This window comes from Mustela nigripes, chromosome 4 (assembly GCF_022355385.1).
Source record: "Mustela nigripes isolate SB6536 chromosome 4, MUSNIG.SB6536, whole genome shotgun sequence".
NCBI classification, from domain to species: Eukaryota; Metazoa; Chordata; class Mammalia; order Carnivora; family Mustelidae; genus Mustela; species Mustela nigripes.
Genome location: NC_081560.1, coordinates 151,446,217 through 151,465,387, shown reverse-complemented (window position 1 = coordinate 151,465,387; position 19,171 = coordinate 151,446,217). Strand labels below are relative to the sequence as shown.

General features: G+C 52.0%; 1 protein-coding gene and 1 long non-coding RNA gene across 9 annotated transcripts in view; one reads left to right on the top strand and one right to left on the bottom strand.

Moving 5' to 3' along the window:
* ARHGAP22 (Rho GTPase activating protein 22) overlaps positions 1-19,171 on the top strand; it is a 165,042-nt gene that overhangs the window by 131,768 nt on the left and 14,103 nt on the right. For 5 of the 8 annotated variants that reach the window (XM_059397983.1, XM_059397987.1, XM_059397984.1 and 2 more), the window contains one exon: positions 7,063-7,239. In XM_059397983.1, coding sequence (XP_059253966.1) covers positions 7,063-7,239 — 177 coding nt within the window. Of the gene's footprint in view, positions 1-7,062; positions 7,240-14,135; positions 14,459-19,171 lie in introns of those variants that run through there. The other 3 variants (XM_059397985.1, XM_059397990.1, XM_059397986.1) reach the window with 2 other exon arrangements.
* LOC132016580 (uncharacterized) lies at positions 2,804-14,045 on the bottom strand. The gene is made up of 3 exons (XR_009403950.1): positions 13,934-14,045; positions 13,618-13,761; positions 2,804-5,289 (listed from the first exon to the last, which is right to left on the bottom strand). It is a non-coding gene; the product is annotated as an uncharacterized LOC132016580 (long non-coding RNA).

The window sequence follows — 19,171 nt, the reverse complement described above, 5'->3', positions numbered from 1 at the left end:
GGGACAGGCTGCTAGGGGTATCTAGCAGGAAGAGGCCGATGCTGCTAAACGTTCTCCTGTGCACGAGACCACCGGCTGCGACCCCAGGAGGGAAATATCAGTAGTGCTTAGGTGGGAAAATTCTGCTTTCTGTCATCGTTAATTGAGTGTGACAGTAAAAGCTCACATTGAGAGGGTGCTTGTTAGAGGCCAGGTGCTAAGTGAGGGGAGTATCTCCTTTTATTCCTCCGAAAATGTAGTAGCCAACCTACATTTCCTTCAGCCTCTGGGGTGTGGGGTGTGACTGACACTTGGGGATGCCAAGTTCCCGTGCCGCCCCTGGTGGGATCGAGGGTGAGCCCCAGGCTGGGCTCAGAGGTCCACACACCTGTCAGGTTGGGCTGGAAACACAGTGGTCACACAGACTGGTTTAGGAAAGGATGGGGGGAAACCAAAAATAATAGCAAGAGACCCTTTCATGATGCACTTCTTCCTAAAATAATTGGCTATTAAGACTTTTTTTCTTTAAAGCTAATACACGTCTTTCCTAAGCAGCAAAGAAAAAAGTCTACATAAATAATCGAAGGCTGTAAAAAAATAAAAACGAAAACAAACCCAGAGTTTGCCTTAATGACCTGTTTTCTCTTCCATGCATTGCCTTCCACTGCCAGAGGAGAATGAGTGTGTAGGTGACCAAACCTAGGTTTAAATCCTGGCCCTTCCGCTGGTTTGCTTGTGAGCTAAATGTGTAACTTCTCAGAGCTTCAGTTTATTCATCTGTAAAATGAGGCCAGTAATACTCCTTCCTACAGAGTTCATGAGGACTAAGTGTGGCCATTTGTATTAAGCAGCTTGTATAGTGTTTTACATGACATATGTGGGTCTTTATTTTTCTAAAGATTTTATTTATTTGACAGAGAGAGAGAGAGATCACAAGTAGGCAGAGAGGCAGGCAGAGAGGTGGGGGAAGCAAGCTCCTTGTTGAGCAGAAAGCCCGATGTGGGGCTCGATCCCAGGATCCTGAGATCACGCCCCAAGCCGAAGGCAGAGGCTTAACCCACTAAGTCACCCAGGCACCCCTATCATAGGTCTTTAAATGTGGTAGCAGGACCTTCACTTCTCGATAGGAAGGAGCAAGAGGGACCAATTTGTTCTCTCACCTAAAACAACTCCCCCCCCAAAAGGACCAATCATATGAAACCATATTTAAGATTCTAAACATTAGGCAGTGAAGGGCTGTGATCCCCAAAAGATGGGAAGCAAACAACGCGAGCCCTACACATGCCCCAGCTCACTGCCTTGAGAAAGTTCCAGGCTGTGATGCAGAAAGGGGAAATCCAGGTGGAGCCCATTAGACTCCATATATAAAGGACCCAGAGCTTAGAGACAGAGAGACCAAAGCATCTAGAGTTTTCAGGATGGAATACTGAAAAAGAGGGGGGGAAAAGCTCACAGAGAGAAAATTGCTCGAGAACTCATCACTATGTACATGTGAGGAAATGACCTGAGCCTGAGGAAAGAACCACTAGAAGGGATTCCAGGCAGAAGTGTGCCCTGTCACGCAGAGCAGGGAATAGTGCCTGTCCCACCTGCCCTCCTAGGAAGCCTCGTGACTCATGGGGCTGCACAGAAAACACAAAGGGGTTTTCCTTTGCAGTGGGGAAATAATTAGCTGTCTCCTGAGTGTTCTAGACCCACCTAAGAAACCTTAGAAGCAAAGTCTGTAAGATCAAACACTTTCCATGTAACCTAACTTCATCCCAGAACAGGACTCAAGAATATTTAGAGGGATACACAGATGTTCAAACACTCCAATTAGGAATCACAGTGTCTGGTACCTAATAAAAAATATCAGACCTGCAAAGCAACAAGAAAATAGGACCCACAATGAGAAGAATCAACCATCTGACATCAACCTAGAAATGACACTCTTAGAATTAGCAGACAAGAGACATTAAAACAGTTTTTATCACCTGTATTTCACAGGTTCAAAAAGTGAAGTAGAGACATGAAAGCTATTTTTTTTTTTTTAAAAAAACCCAAATCAAACTTCTAGAGCTCAAACTTACAATGTGTGAGATAAACATATACTGGATAGGATTAATGACAGCTTAGAGAACATGATAAAAAGATCGGTAAATTGAAGGTAGCAATCAAAATGGTCTGTATTAGTTCTCTGTTGCTGCTATAACAAATTACGAAAAACTCTATGGCTTGAACAACACAAATGTATTATCTTTTGCTCTGTAGATCAGAAGTCAGTCACAGGTCTCCTTGGGCTTAAATCATGGTGTCAGTAGGGTTGAGTTCCCTTTGGGAGACTCTAAGGGAGAATCCATTTTCCTGACTTTTCCAGCTTCCAGAAGCTGCCAGTCTCCCTCCACTGCTGGTCCCCTTTCTCCATCTTTGTGGCTAGAAATGGCCAATCCATCCCTCATGTTGCATCACTGTCTCCTGTATGTGGTCATAGTTCCGACTCTCCTTCCTCTACTTCTAGAGAGGCTTGTGGTTACAGTGGACCCATCTGTATAACCCAGGGGCAAGTCCTACCTTAAGGCCCAACTGATGAGCAAACTTAATTCCATCTGCAACCCTGATTCCTTTTTGCCCTGTCACCTAACACAGCCCCAGGTCCCCGGGCCTAGGAAGCAGGTGTCTTTGGGGACTGTCGTACTACCTACCACACTATCCAAGAATAAAACACAGAGAAAAGAGAATTTAACAAGAATAGACAGAGCATCAGTGAGCTGTAGGATAGCTTTCCGGTTGCTAATATTCATGTACTTGGAATCTCAAAATGGGAAGAGGGGACAGAAAAAATATCTGAAGACCCACGTTTCCCAAATTTTATGAAAACTATAAACCAAGAAATCTGAGAAGCTCGATGAGTCCTAAGTACTAGAAACATGAAGAAAACCATACTGAGGCATGTCACAATCAAATTGCTCAGAAGCTGAAAAAGAAAAAAGACACATTACATGTAAATGAAGCCCAAATGAAGGTGGCAGCCAGGTTCTCATGAGAAACAGTGCTCAGAGAACACTGACCAGGCCAGACCATATTCTGAGGCAAAACCAAGTGGTAAAGGATTCAAATCGTACATGTGTTATCTGACCAAATGGGATTAAATGAGGAATCAATAAAAGAAGGATTTCTGGCAAATTCCCCCAAATGGAGACTGACACACTTCCAAATAACTCATAGGTCAAAGAAGAAATGCAAAGGGAAGTTATTTTGAATTGAAAGTATTTTGAGCTGAATTAAAATGAACACGACACAAGATACCAAAATTTGGGGAGAGCCTGTAAGCAGTACTTAGGACAAGCATAGCACTCATCACCGTAAGCAACTAGAAAAGGGAGACCCAATGAGACCCAAAGGAGATAGATGAAAAGAAGTCCTAAAGATCAGAGATACAGTCGGTGAACTGCACAGAGTACACATCTGCAGACTACAGCCTGCGGCTGGCTCCTCCTTTTTGGAAATAAAGTTTTACACAAACACCAGTGTGCCCTTTTGTTTACATATTGGCTGCGGCTGCTTTTTAGCTCTAACCGAGGAGCAGGTGGAGCCAAGCAGAGACCATATGGCGCGACAACTAAAATATTTACTATCTAGCCCTTTAAAAAAAAAGTTTGTTAACCAGAAACACAATAAACAAAATCTATAAAAGAGAAAAGCTAGGTTTTTGAGATCAAAAAATTGGTAAACCTCTAGCAATACTGATCGGAGGGAAAAAAGAAGATATAAACTGTCAACATCAGAAATGAGAGAGGTGACATTGCTCCCGATTCTCCAAATATTAAAAACATAATAAGGGTATATTACGGACATCTTTTTTTTTCCATTTTTAAAATTTTTATTTATTTATTTGACAGACAGAGATCACAAGTAGGCAGAAAGGCAGGCAGAGAGAGAGAAAGGGAAGCAGGTTCCCTGTCAAGCAGAGAGCCCGATGTGGGGCTTGATCGCAGGGCCCTGGGATCATGACCTGAGCCAAAGGCAGAGGCTTTAACCCACTGAGCCACCCAGGTGCCCATAGTACGGACATCTTTCCGTACATCTTTCTAGTACATCTGACAACTTAGATGAAAGAAATTCCTTGCAAAACACAAACTACCAAAGCTCACTCAAGAAGAAATACAAGTATGTATTAAAGAAATTGGATCTGTTATTAAAGACCTTCCCACAAAGAAACTTGAGGTCTAGGTGGCTTCACCATTGCATTCTACCAAATATTAAAAGTATAAAATAATAGCAACTGTACACAAATGCTTCCCCAAAAAAGAAAAGGTGGGAAGAGCTACCAGGTAATTCTGTGAGGCCAGTATGACCCTGGTACCAATTGCAAGTGGGTGCACTGGCAAGTCAACAGAGAACTGACAGTTTGTTCTTCCAATGGTGCTGGAAAAACTAGACATCCGTATGCCAAAGAATAAAGTTCATTCCGTGCCACTCACTAAAAGAAGAACAATGGATACATTGGGCTTCACTAAAACTAAAAACTTCTGCTCTTGGGGCACCTGGGTGGCTCACTGGGGTAAAACCTCTACCTTCGGCTCAGGTCATGATCTCAGGGTCCTGGGATTGAGCCCCGCATCTGGCTTTCTGCTCAGCAGGGAGTCTGCTTCCCTTCCTCTCTCTCTGCCTGCCTCTCTGCCTACTTGTGATCTCTGTCAAATAAATAAATAAAAATCTAAAACAAAAAACAAAAAAAACCTTCTGCTCTTGTAAAGACCCTCTTAAGAGAACAAAAAAAGAGGCACAGATGGGAGAAAGATTTGCAGAGCACAGAGAGGATAAAGGACTTGTATCCGGAATATGTAAAGAACTCTCCAAACTCAATGAGGCAAAAATGAACAATCCATTTCAAAAAATGGACAAATGATTTCAACAGAGATTTCACTGAAGGAGAGACACAGGTGGCAGTGAAGTGCATAAAAGGTGTCCATAATCATTCGTCGTTTGAGAGCTGGAAATTCAAGCACGGCGCTGTCCCTCTGCACACCCATCAGAGTGGCCGGGAGTAGGAAGACGGACAAGCCCAGGTGCTGGCCAGTGAAGTCTGGAGCTCTCGTCCTCTGCTGGCTGGCAGCGGAATGGTGCCCTCGCTGGGGAAGTCGGTTGTGGCCATTTCTTAAAAGTTGAACATGGGTATATAAAAATATGCACACATCAACATTCAAGAAGACGTGCAGGCTCAGAGTGGCAGGAGGGCAGCTGGGCGGGAGAGAGCCTGACGACCTCTGGGCAGGATGGAGACAAGTTTGGTGGGAATTCAAATGAAGCTTATGTGACAGGAGCGGCTCCCTTGAAGAAAAAGAATTTAAAACAAGAAGTCAAGATGAAGTACGAAAGTGCATATTGAGGACAAGCAAGTAACTACAACAAATTCTTGGGAGTCCTAGATCCCTTTCTTCTGAGTTCTCTTGAGATGCGTTCAGAGAAGCTTCCTGGTGGCATCTGGCTTCTCCTCCCCCACCCTCCCCACCTCAGTGGCAGCCCACTGAGCCTTGGGTACCACCTGTCTGGCTTTAGGCTCTCCTCTCTCTGTCCCTGGCTCCCCTCCCCTCCACCTCCACAGCCCTGCTGCCCAGCAGGGACAGGGCCTGAGTGTGCAGAAGGCATCCTGGGACCCCGGCAAGGCAAACTTGTCTCCTTGCTTGCCACCCTCCTAAGCTTTGGGACACACCCGCCCGTGCTCTAGCTCTCAGACAGGCCTGTCAAGCCAGTTCTGGAATCACTCGGTGTCTTCCTTTCCCCATCTAAAAATGCATAAATTAATAGTACCTCCTTCCACAGTCTTTGTGAAGATGAAAGTATCCTAGGAGGGCTGGTGTGTCTGTAGGCTTTGTCCACTTAAGTGTCTGCAGCTTCTAGAAGAGTCCCAAGCAGGTACCAAGTGCTCAGAAAGCACTTGCTCCTGTCTGGTCTCCGTCCCGGGGCTGCGGGCTCTAGCAACAGGTGTCCTGGGTCTCACTGTTCTCCCTAACTGCTGTCTCAGCCCCTCAAGAACCCAGGTCTCTGGGATTCACACTCCCCTTGCCGACCCCCGCAGACAGTCCTGTGTAGGGTCTGAGGTTCTGGGGCCACAAGCCAATACATGGGGGAGTTACATATTGCGGGATGTTGGGGATGAACAAAAACAAGATTATTCTAGAACATCCCTTAAGTCACCTATAAAGTTCAGTATAACTGGGTTGTGGGTACATCCCAAAGATTAGGTCATTTACACATGAAAATGTAAGAACCACAGGAGCAAGAATTAGGGACAAATTCACCTAATGAACATCTGTCAGAGCTTTGCCACCCTCTGCCTTTAGATTAAACGACCCAGTGTCTAGCTGTGAGTAGGGGGAATAGGTGGAGGATGCTGGAATGTTTTGCTCCACGCTGGTTTAATGTCGAGCCTCTGTAGTGTTACTTCTGGAGAGTCAGGTCTCACCGTCAGGCTGGGGAAGGAGGGCGGCTGCGATGTCAGAGCCCAAGTTAAGGCCCAGTCGTTAAGCGTCTGCCTACGGCTCAGGTCATGATCCTGGAGTGCTGGGATCGAGCCCCGCATCGGGCTCCCTGCTCTGCGGGAAGCCTGCTTCTCCCTCTCCCACTCCCCATGCTTGTGTTCTCTCTCTCTGTCAAATAAATAAATAAAATCTTAAAAAAACAAACAAACAAAAACCACAGAGCAGTGTTGCCCTGAGGACTAGGAGGCAGAAAGCGATCACAAAACAAAATACATAGCCAGGGTGCTCTGGGTTCTGCACTTCTCCCGGCTGGCCTCAGATCAGAGCGCTTTTTCCCTAACAGTGCCCAGGTGCACTAATGATTTCCGTTTTGAGGTAGAAATGTAACAAAGACCAAAGGAGAACACTGAAACCTGGAAAGGCTTCAAAAAGTGTGAAAGGGGTAGGCAGAGTGGGACGTGGGGGCTGACAAATCGGAACCAGAAAGTTTGAGCCGGTCTGGGAGAGGCGGCCTTCTCCTACCCCGCCCCAGGGGGGTGGAGGGTGCGGTAGGAGCCTGCACCCCGGATCACGGTTGTGCAGGAGGAGTCCCTGTAGTAAGCCTGTGTCTCCTGTCTTGCAGGTGGTGCCGGGGAGCGGGAGAAGGTGCCGGCCAACCCCGAGGCGCTCCTGCTCATGGCCAGCTCCCAGCGCGACATGGAGGACTGGGTGCAGGCCATCCGCCGGGTCATCTGGGCCCCACTTGGCGGAGGTACTGCCCGTAGATCGCATGCTCACCCTCTAGAACCCTTGCCTTCAGGTAATCTTGCCCCCCTCCCCAGCTCTGCACCGAGCCTGCAAAGACCCCTCTTGCCCAGGGCTTGCCGGCTGTGTCCCGAGCAGCCTCCAGCGGGTAGGCCAGTCTGGTCTTCTGCTGCCAGCCGCCAGGAGTCACACCTCCCGTGCACCCAGGGGGCAGCAGCAGGGGACATCAGGGCAACATTTCAAAACATGGCCTCCTCCAGCAAGAATACTGTGGAGGGTGCGTACCTGCCTCCCTGTGCACAGGGCCCTGCTGGACAGCAGGTGTTCATGCGGTGGTGTGCACTAGGCCTGGGGCCCATCCCCCTGCCGTGCTCCCTGCAGCCATGTAGGGCTGCCCACACAGCCTGCTCCCGTGTCCCCATTTGACAGCAGTGGCTGCCGTCTACTCCCTTCCGCCTTAAGAGCACTTATTGGATGCCTGAAGTGTTCCTGGACTTATCCCAGGTGCTAGGAATTCAGTGATAAACAACATAGAGAATTCCTCCGCCCTCTCCATCCTCTCATGTAAAGGTGTCACATGATGTTTGGTAGCGAGAAGCATAATGAAGTAAAGCTCCGTAGGATGAGAGGGGACGCTGGGTTAGACGCTGTCGCTCAGCCATCTCAATGAAGTGGCCAGGAGAGCCAGCGGAATGCTGGATGAGGAGTATTCAGGCAGAGCAGTCGTCAGCAAATGCAAAGGCCCTGAGGTGGTCATGAGTGATGTGAGCACAGGGAATCTCAGGAAGGCGAGTGGGTCTGAGGGAGCGAGGATGGGAGAGTGGAAGATAGAGGGCAGGTGAGGTCATCGAGGCCTTGGGGACATGCTGGAGATCTCAGATTTTATTCTAAATAGATGGGGCACCAGGAGGGCTCTGAGTGGCGATAGATATGCCCTTACTTAGATTTATAAAGGGCTGCCTGGCCACCGCATGAGGGTGGAGCATCGAGAGACAAGAGCGGATGTAGCATGCTGAAACAGCCCTCAGACACGGGTGACAGGGATCCGGGCTGGTGTGGGAGTGGAGGAGACGGTGAGGAGAGGTCAGCCACAGGTGTGTTCTGAAGTTGTTGCTGCTGAGCTTTGCTGAGGGATGTGAGGTGCGAGAGCAAGGAAGTGTGGCCCCTGTTGTGCAGCTGCTGTTTCTATAGGTTGTGTGTGGCCCCTGTTGTACAGCTGCTGTTCCTATAGGTTGGTGTCCCTCCACAGTCATCATGAAAGAGCTTTCAGAAGGGGTCTCCATGGTGCCTGGGCTGGGGCTCCACTCCCTGCTGATGTGGAGACCGGGGGCTTCTGGCCTGTGACCGTTCGAGCTGTGGACGTCCTCTCTCCCCCACACAGTGTCTGAATGGTGGAGAGTCAGGCAGGGGCTGAAGCTCGCCTGTGGGGCTCGGAGCCCATCTCCAGACACTGGGTGCGCTATAGGCTGAGCCCCTTCCTCACGCCTCCCCTCGCCCTCTCTCCTCTGCCATTGCCAGCTGCAGCCTCCCTGACCACCTTCCCTAGAGCCACGGATCCTCATGGAGGAGAGTTGATAGAATATCAAAGTCAGGTGCTCTCCTGTGCGGCATAAATGGCCTCACACCGTTAGCCTTGGCCTCCCTGCCCCTGGCGTCTGCAGCGGCTTTGACCCCAGACCCAAGCCCACTCAGGGATTTCTGCAGCCTTCCCAGACTTCCTTCAGCGCAGGACGGTTGAAATTGGACCTGTGGAATGAAGTAGAGCCCAGAGGCAGACTTCCCTGCAGCTGGACTTTGATTATGACAGTGCCAGCTCGGAACTGGAGAGAGGAGAATGTCATCTTGACCTTGGGGTAGGGAGAGATTCAAAAAGTCCTCAGTCTTGTAGGAAAAATGTGATCAATTGTCCTCCACAGAATGAAGGATGTCTGTTCTCGAAAGGCAGATTAAGAAAATGAAAAGACAAGCTTACAGGGCGGGAGGGGTCTGCTGCACATGCAGCTATCGGACGATTTATTCCTCAAACTCCTGCAAAGACTGGCAAGATGGCAGAAGCCTGGGCAGGAGACTCGAACAGCCCCTTCACCGAAATAGAACTGCTCGCGACCAGCGAACCCAGGCAGTGGCGCTCGACCGCACTGGTGAGCAGGGAGGTGCGTGGAAAAGCGCTCTACCCGCCAGAAAGGCTAAAGGGAAACTGGGTGGTTCCAAGTGGTGAGCAGGACTGAGCGCTCCAGGCAACTGTGTGTCTCGCTGGGGAAGCCCGTGGCATCTGTGACATCGGACACCATGCACACCCAGGCCCCAGCAGCTCCATTTCTACGCACGTCCCTGGTGGAAATGTGTGCCCTAGGGAGCGCCTGCCAAGTGTGGGTGGTTAACGGTCCAGATCCATCCCTCCCTCTGCCCCTCAGCCTTTATCAAATTCTTCAAGCTGTGAGCTGAAGAGCAAGTAAGAATTAAAACAGGAACCGCCATCAAAGGCGCTTATCTCCTTTCTACCCGAAGCGTGGAGGAAATGCAAAAATCCCAGGGCTTAGCGATGGCCGACATGTCTGGGCAAGTCGTGGGCACTCCTAGGTGGGCGCAGTCAGCCTCTGCTGCTTTCCTGGCAAAGCTGTTATTAGCCTGGGTTCCCCTGGAAAGGAGGCTTGGAGGATCAGTCCTTCTTTCGCTGTTAATCACGGAGTCTGTGAGCCCTTTCAAGTGTGTTTGCTCTGGCGCAGAGCGGGCCTCCTCTGACAGGCGGGAATGGGCAGTGTGCCTGCTGCAGTCAGGGGAGTGCCCGGCTGTCCCCACAGAGCAAGCGGGGCAGGTGGGGGGGCAGACACACGGGGTCAGCGGAGCCTGTTACCACGGATGGTCTGCTCACAGGCGGCCCTGACTGCGGTTCCTCTTGTCTGGGCACTCATTCATTCATTCCACCAGTCATTCGTTCACTTGGGAATGTGTTCTAGGGGCTGGGGATACAACAGTGAGCAGGACAGACAAGGTCCCTGCCCTCATTGTGGAGAAACCTGGGAACGAGTCAGATAAGGAAACCCATTGAGTTCAGTGGAGAAAGATAAGGTGGGGAGGACAAGCAAGAATGACGGGGTCAGAGTTTCATGGTCTTTGAGTAAAGGAGATGAAAGGGTGAATTACACATATATCTGAACAGAGAATTCCGGAGGCAGAGGCAGCAGTGTCCACGTGGGAAGAGCAGCAAGGAAGCCAGTGTGCCTGGAGCAGAGTCTGCGAAGAGAGAGTGAGCGGGAAACGGGTCAGAGAGGCGGTGGGGATGTAAATTGGTGGGGCCTTGGGGTCATGGTGACTCTTGCTTTTCCTGAGCACCTTGGTGCCATGGGCGGGTTTTGAACAAAGAATGGCAGAGCCTGACTTGGGTTCTGACAGGATCCCTTCGGCCACATGTTGAGACTGGATCAAAGACGGCAGGCAAGGACAGAAACAGGGAGATCAGTTAGGGGCTCATCATTCAATAATGCCAGTGAGAGATGATGACAGCTTGGTCCCAGATGGTCCTGATGATGAGAAGGAATCGAATTCTTGATATATTTTAAGATAAAGGCAGTAGTACTTCCCTGTTGGAATGGAAGAAAGGTATATGGGAATGAGTGAAGTCAAGGGTAATCCCAAGATGTTCTGGTCCAGGCAGCTGGAGAGATGGATTAGTCATTAACTGAAATGAGAAAGACCAGAGGAAGTGCAGTGTTTGCCATGCAGATAGAGAGATCACACTGGAGCTTAGTCTGAGATACCTGTTGGAGACTTAAGTTTAAATGTCCAGCAAACAATTAAACATTTAAGTCTAGAGACTTGGAGAGAGGACTGGGTTGGAGAAAGTATTTGGGGACTGTTGACACATAGAAGGGGTTTGAAGCCATGAGGCTGGGCGAGACCCCTTGGAGCAAAGTGTAGGGACAGCAGAGGACCAGGTTTGAGCTCAGCTCCCTGCTGCCTTGGGCACCTATGGTTCTAGTGCAGTAGTGGAGATAAAGCCTGAAAACAGGGGGTCCGTGAGAAAGGACAACAGGAGGGGAATTAGAGTGTGAGAATAACCAAGGGTTTCAAGAATGGGACAATAGCTGGAGACAAAGTCAGGTAAAGAGAGGATTGGATTGTTTTGTTTTGTTTCAGTTGGGAGATAAAACAGCAATTCAAAAAAGGCTGATGGTACAGCAGAGGGAGAGAAGAAGGGCTAGGGCACCAATAGCTCTCATGGATATAAAAATCCTCAACAAAATGCCTACAAACTGAATCCAGCAATATATGAAAGGACAGTACACCGTGACCGAATGAGATTTATCCCAGGAATGCAAGGGTGGTTTAACACCTGAAAAGAAACAAGTATAATACATCAAGAGAAGAAAGGACAAAAACCACTTGATCATCTCAGTAGACTCAGAAAAAGCACTTAATAGAGTCTGGTACCCTCCCATAATAAAAACTTGCCAGGGTCTAGGGATAAGGATAGAAAGGAATTTCCTCAACTTGACAAAGGGTATCTACAAAAAAACTCACAGGCAACATCATACTTATGGAAGAATACTGGAGCCTTCTCTGAGATCAGGAAGAAGATGTGCATTCTCACTTTTCTCACTTGAATCAGCACTGTTCTGGAGGTTCTAGCCAGAGCAGTTAGGCAAGAAAATGACATATAATACATCTGGATTAGAAAGGAAGAAAGAAGTAAATCTATCTCTTATTTGCAGATAACATGATCTCATGTACAGAAAATCTTAAGAAATCCATTAGAAAACAATTAGACATCACAAAAAAATACAGCAAGACTGCAGGATATAAGGTCAGCATACACAAATGAGTTGTATTTCTGTTCAGGGGCAAAGAGCAAACTGAAAATGAAATTAAGACAACTTTGTTTACAGTAGCATCCCAAATAATAGTTAGGAATCAATGTATCAAAAGAAGTAAAAACTTACTGCTCTGAAAGTGATAAAAGATTGTTGAAAAAATTGAAACATACCGAAGTAAACAGGAAGACATCCCATGTTCATGGATCAGAAGACTTGCTCTTGTGAAGAGGGCAGCACTCTCCTGTGGATGTCTGGACTTCTGTGCCCAGCTCTGGGAACAGGGGCAGCCCCTCCTAGCCAGCTCACTGTGACAGGAAAGGAGGGACCCACAGAGTAGCCAGGGCTGCCTGGCATCTATCTGGTGGGCATTTGCCTGGGTATTGGAGAGGACTGCAAGCCCTGAGGGTGGGTCTGATGTTGCACTGATGCCTGAGAGGAGGCAGAGTGAGCACAGATTTCAGCACTGGGCTGTGGTCTCGTGTGATCTGGCTCTGTCCTTCACTTGTGTGACCCTGGGTATGCCAGTTACCCTCTCTGTCTTTTTCTGCAAAATGGGAATAAGAGTGTCTTCTTGGCAGGATTGTCAGGGGAATCAGGAGAGAAGACTGATGCAAAGTACTTAGCACTCTCTCTTTCTCTTTTTTAATAACAGTGGATTTCTTTTCTTTTTAAGATTTTATATCTTTATTTGACAGAAAGAGAGAGAGCGCACTAGCAAGGGGAGTGGCAGGCAGAGAGAGAGAGGGGGAAGCAGGCTCCTCACTGAGCAGGGAGCCTGATGCAGGGCTCAATCCCAGGACCCTGAGATCATGACCTGAGCCCAAGACAGATGCTTAAGGGACTGAGCCTCCCAGGTGCACTCGCAGTACTAGGTAGCCCTGACGCATCAGCAAACACAGCACATCTGCCCTCTGCAGCCAAGGCACGTGGCAGGGCAAAAGAGATGAGAGGGATCTTCTATCCCACTCCACAGAGGGCCGATAACCAGGAAAGTAAATCTGGAGGCACACAGCAGTGTTCTCAAGTGTTGGCCAGGATCAGAGTCACCCAGAGGAAGGCCTGAGAAAGTAGGCTACTGGCTCCACCCGCGGGCTTCCTGCTCACTTGTTGCGCTGGAATTTTTATTTCCAACAGGCCCACGTTCTGTGACCCTGTGTTTTAGAATGTGGTGAATGCCTTAAGTTCTGCGCCTGTGCTGAGTGTCATATTGCCTCATCCTTGCCCCAGAAGGGAGCAAGAAGAGGGATCCCTGCCCCACACACTCCGTTTCCAGCCACCACCCTTCTAGCTATCTGTCCACTCTTCAAACTTTGGAAGTACAGGGCTGTGGGCTCATTTTCCTGGGACACCATCTTGCCTTTGACAGAACGCATCTCTGCAGAAGGGCATTTTAGGTTTGGACAGAAGGTCTGTCCAATTACTAGCTGCGTGACCTTAGGAAAATTACACAACCGCTCTAGGCTTTAGCCGCTACGTCTGTAAAATAGGACATTAATACTAGCTCTCAGGGCTGCTCAAGATACCCGACTTTTAAGTCCCAAGCCCCATCTCCAAAGGCAGGAGCCCCGCTTTAGATCCGAGCTCAGCACTCCCCAGGCTGGGTGGGCCGGATGAATTACCTGACCTTCCTGGGCCTCCGCTGTTACACCGGAACACCTGCCTCCCAGCCTGCGGGGAACAGGAGCTGCTAGAGTGAGTCCTCGGCGCCCCGGGAGGAAAGGACCCTCTTTGGGAGCTGCTGCCGGCATTCATTCCTGCGGAGCCTGGTCCCATCCAGCATTCGGGGAAAAGAGGGTGAGACGTCTGAACGGGGAGCTCTCCCGAGGGCCAACTCCAGGCGTGGCATCTCGGGAACTCGAGAGCGCAGGCCCTCCCTCCCGCCCTCCCTGCAGGGTCCGGGGGCCCGGGGCAGGCGAGCGGCGGGCAAGACGCTACCTGCGTGCGTGCCGGGCATTCCTGCGCCGCCGCACCGGGCGCGCCATGGGCCTGATGCCGGCCGCGCGGGCCTTCTCCCGGTGCTGCGCCTGCCGGCGGCCGCCCTGCCGCCTGCCCGCCTGCTGCGCGCCCGCCGCCCCAGGTAGCGCGGGACCGGGAGCGGGGCCGCGAGCGGGGCCGCGGGCGAGGAGGGCGCGGCGCATGCGTCTCGCGGGGGCGCGGCGGGGGGCGCGCGAGGGTCGGGGTGCCCCGGGCGCGTGCATGTTCGCGGCGAGAGAGGCGGAGGCCGCTCGCTCCCCCTATCTGGGGTCCAGGGTGGTGGCCCGGAGGACCGGAGCGGGGACCGAGTGGGATGGGGGCTCCGGACTCCAAGCCCAGTGCTCGTCCCACGTTTGCCGCCCCCTTACGCCCCGGGACTCAGGGGGGCCACTGTGGCGGGGCGCGGGGCTGGCTACCACCAGCCGGAAGGGGATCCTCCGCCCCGGGGCTGACCCGCCCTGGCCAGGACCCGGCGGCAGCGGCGAGGTGAGGTTTGCCTCTTGCTGTAGTCCTTCCTCCTGGCTGGTGTCAGCCTGTCGGTGGGTGAGGCGGTGTCACAGCCCCGTGTGTTGGTTTCCTGGAGCAGGGCCAGGCGCCTGGATAGACACCGTGCAGGAATGGTGGGTTGACAAACGTTGGTAGGAGAGCTGAGAGCAGGAAGGGGCTTCCCAAACTCTGCAGGTCTGGAGAGTTTAAGGTTTTTCCTCCTTGTGTCTTTTCCCTGATGTGGCCTCACACACCCCCCCCCCCCACGTGTCCTACAGTCCCCCAAATAGAGAGAGCGGGAGCATGGTAGGAGAGACCTTAAGTCTCTGCTCAGGAATCTGCCTGAGAGGGAATGCCACCTGCCTCCCTTTCCTGCTGGGCCCTGGGGAGCCCACAGAGCCATGGCCCTGGGCTGGCCCTCCTGGGTCAGAAAAAGGCCACCTGTACCACCCACCTGCTTCCGAGTGCCTGCGGTGGTGCGCTCTCCAGCCTGGTGAAGTGGCAGAGAGACTGAGGACTGTGCCCAAGGCCCTTGGGGACAGGGATCTGCGCCAGCAGGCTGCCCTGCTTATGGCCTGAGACTTCCTGCTCTGGTGTGGGCTTCTGGGGCGAGGGGAGTGAGAGCAGGGGTTTGCTGGGGGGGAGAGCTGGCAGGCAAGAAGGCCCAGCTCTGAGCCCATCAGCAGGTTCATCCACAGGAAAGGCTGCCTCTGCCAGTTTCCTCTCTGGTGGCAACGCCGGAGCTTTGTGAAGAGCGTGGGCTGGGACCTCGAGGAACCGGCACACTGGCTGGGTTTCCAGGGATCTGCCAAACCTACTGGAACTGGTTCTTGGCATGGCTCCCTTCCGAGACGTGCCAGGAGGGCTAAGGGAGTTCAGGGCGGCTGCTCCCAGCCCTACCAGGCTCTGCCAGAGGGACTCCTGCCAGGGGAGGGGTGGGCAAGGCCCCCTGGCAGTAGGAGGCCAGGCTCTGTAGCCTGAGTACAGGTGGCCTCCAGGAGGTGGACAGCTGGGAAGGCAGCCCGAGGACACTGAGCTGGAGTGAGCTTTCCCTCGGTGCTCCACAGATCCTCTCTCCCGGATGGACGTGAAGGGGCATCTTCTACCCGAAGGCTGCACAAAGTCTCCTGCAGGGCTCCCATGGCCATGCTGGGGATATGGGCTCTGGTCCAGGGCCTGCTGGTGCCTCGGGCAGGGCCTCAGGGCAGTCTCTTAGAGACCATACAGTCATCCCATTTTCTAGATGGAGAAACTGAGGCCCAGGAAAGGGGGCCATTCCTCTCCTCAGTAGCTCAGGTGGGACGTATGCCCAGACTAGTGCGCATGTAGGCTCAGAATCTTGGTCTTCGTGGCCTTCAGTGGTGACTGTCACCTGCTGCCTGTGTCTCCACCCCCACCCCAGCCCAGTCCTGTCACCAGGCTCAGCACTCGGAGACCCTGTGGGGCAGTGTGGCCATTTCCCAAAGCCCCTGAGCAACATGGGAGGTCAGCGCTCACCACAGCGGCCGGTCCTTGGCTCTTCAACTACACTCCCTCAAGGCCACCCTCCAAGCCCTGTGGTGCACATCAGACTCCCACAAAGATCTGCCCTGGGGCCTCTGCTCCCATGCCTGACTCCAGCCTGCCTGCTTATCTCCTCCTCATCCTTGCATCCCAGTGTCCGTGTCCCCTCTTCCCCCCAAATCCCCTCTATTTGGAAGTGCCACGGGGCCCTACAGACTTCCCTTTGCTGGCTCCCAGCCCCATCTAGGAGGGCAGGTGAATGGTGAGGAGGGGTTCACAGGGAGGCCCTGTCTGTTCTGAGTTTGGGGGGGGACTCTCAGAGATGGGGGCTAGCCCTGAAGTCGCTGCTCTCTGTCTGGCCCAGGTCTGCACCCTAGAGGAAGGTGGGGCAGGACATGGTCTCCCAGCTTTGTTGCATTTGCTCCTGGCGGGGGAGGAGGGAGGCGGCGAGGAGTGTTCAGCTGCGTAGGCCCTGGTAGGATGTGCCCATTTCCAGCCCTGGGGGGAGCAGGGTGAGGCGTGAGTGCGAGGGGGTGAAGCGTAGTTGGACAGATGGACAGATAGAAGGATGTCAGCGGACAGGAGCCGGGAGATCAGGAAGGGCTAGAGCCTAGAGGAGGCTGGATGGGTTTACCTGTTTTGTGGATCTCTGGAGGGAGTTTTAGAATTCCTCTCCTCCGTGTGTCTCTTCCTGACTGTGGCCTTCAGTCACCTGTGAGCCCAGCATGGGGAGCTGAGTGCAGGAGCCCTAGATCAATCACCTGGCTTCACTGGGTGCTCCTTTGACCTCTGCTCCCAGGCCGCCACTAGTTCAGGACCATGGGTGGCTCCCGGTGAGGGTGTGGGCAGAGGTGAGTGTTCCCGCACTCATAGCTCACATAGGAGAGAACATCTAAGCTGTTGGCAAGGGCTTATAGGAAATTTGTGCAGACTGAAGAGGAAGACATCCAGGCAGAAGTCTGTGCACCGGCCGGGCAGCAGGACAGCAGACACATTGAGGGCACTTGAGTAGTGGGTAGAGCTGACAAGAAAGGGGCGCGTGTGCAAGTGGGGAGGGAGGCAGGCAATGAGTGTGCAACCGCAGCCAGCGTCCCCGTCCCCACCCCCGCTCCTGGGCAGTTTCCCCTGTATGTCCACTGCTTACTCATTTGAGGTCCTAGCAAATGCCTCTGGTCATGACAGACATGGTTCCCCATTTCATAGATAGATAGATAGATAGATAGATACATGTATATGTATCTATCTATATCTATATCTATATTTATTTATTTATTTTCAGTGTAACAGAATTCATTGTTTTTGCACCACACTAGTGCTCCATGCAATACATGCCCTCCTCAGTACCCACCACCTGGCTCCCCCAACCTTCCACCCCCTGCCCCTTCAAAACTCTCAGGTTGGTTTTCAGAGTCTATAGCCTCTCGTGGTTCATCTCCCCTTCCAATTTCCCTCAACTCCCTTCTCCTCTCCATCTCCCTATGTCCTCCATGTTGGTTCCCCATTTCTAATTCCTGTGAATCAGGACCCCTCTCCTACTTCATCCCTACCTCATCCCTACCCTTGAGGGTGTCTGTGCCATGGAGGTCAAAGCAAAAGGGGTGAACACCTGTCAGAGCCCCATGGGTGAAGTTTAGGCTAGGTGTGAGGCAGCAGGGCACGGTGAGGACTGGGGAGAGGTGGCAGGTGCTGGACAAACGTGGGCATAGATGCCACTGGACTCCGCCAATGTTGGTGTTTCAGAATTCAGGCCTAGTGCCTCCAGATCTTTGGAATTTTTTTCAAGAGAAGCTGGAAATCCAGATTTTCATGTGAGATCTCTTGATTTTAGTATTTTTTTAAATATTAAAACTTTTTTTTATCGTGTTATGTTAGTCACCATAAAATATATCATTAGTTTTTGATGCAGTGTTCCAAGATTCATTGTTAATCTGATTTTAAATAACTACTATTAAAATAGTGCACACATCTCCGTAGCTGAACAAGAGCATTTGGCCCCATGCGGCCTGTTGAGTGTAGGTGGTTGAGCCCTGAGTGTAGGGAGAGGGAACAGTGACTCTGTGTCCCTGGGACCAGCTCAGGCCACTTCCAGGCTGGGCAGAGAGGCCAGGACACCCCAGGCCCTGGGGTGGCCTCAGGCTTCCCCGAGCTGCCCCAGGTAGCCCACAAGCCAGTCTGATGGCAGCTTCAGTCCCTGCACTCAGCGCTGTTGACTGGCCCATCATGCCTCACGCCTGTGGCCAGGGTCCCTGCCACCCCGCCCGCCCCCAGTCCCAGGAGGCAGGCAACTTGTCCTCCCGTGTCCTATGACTGCTGCCCAGTAACCATATCCTTGGGAACTGCTGGTCAAGACTGGGGAAACAGGACGCAGGACTGGTAGGGGGTAGTATCCAGGCACCAGCGTGGGTGGGGAGCAGCAATGTGGCCTAGGCCTGGAGGCAGCCTGCCTGAGTTTTAACCTTGACCCTGTCACATGCTGAGTGACTCTGGGTGTGCTCTTAAAGTCGTAGGCCTCCCAGGTATCTGTCTGAAAAATAGGCGCTTAGGGCAGCACCTGGTACCAAGTCTCCCTGTTAGCTGTGTCAGTGTCCTCTCCGCACGCACGCACATGCATGGCCGTGCACATCCGAATCCACCTACAGGTGCACACATGCACACACTGCTCCCTATAGTGTTGATGGCATCCCTGAGTGCACTCCACACGGGCATGTCTTCTAGAAGGAAGAAGTCTCATCCCCAGAGTCTGTCGGCTTTGTCCTTGGGTCAGGCAGGAGGAGAAGGAACCTTGACCGAGTCCTGCTTTATGCCAGGCCCTGCATTAGGGACGGATGGATTTTATTTCAAGCTGTGTGGGGAGCTGAGCAGATGCCCAGAGTCCTGCCAGTGCTCGGTGGCAAGGGAGGGATTGAACCCTCACCTGACTGGTTCCCCATCCCGGGCTCGGTAGCCACATGCCTGGACAGAGTGGGGTTCTGGCATCATGCCCCTGGGGTACCCCCAAAGCTACCCTGTGGGGAAGGTCTCTTCATCACCCATGCCTATGGAAGATGTTGGGCAGTTGAAAGTCCTCGTAGAGCTTAGGGCTGGGAGAAGTATGTTTATCCTGTGACCATCACCCAGGTGGGTGGGGAGAGTACGCGCATGCTTGCTTTATGGATCTCAGCTGCTTCTGCTTTTTGCCTGGACTGCCAGGAACCTCTCAGCCGGCTGAAT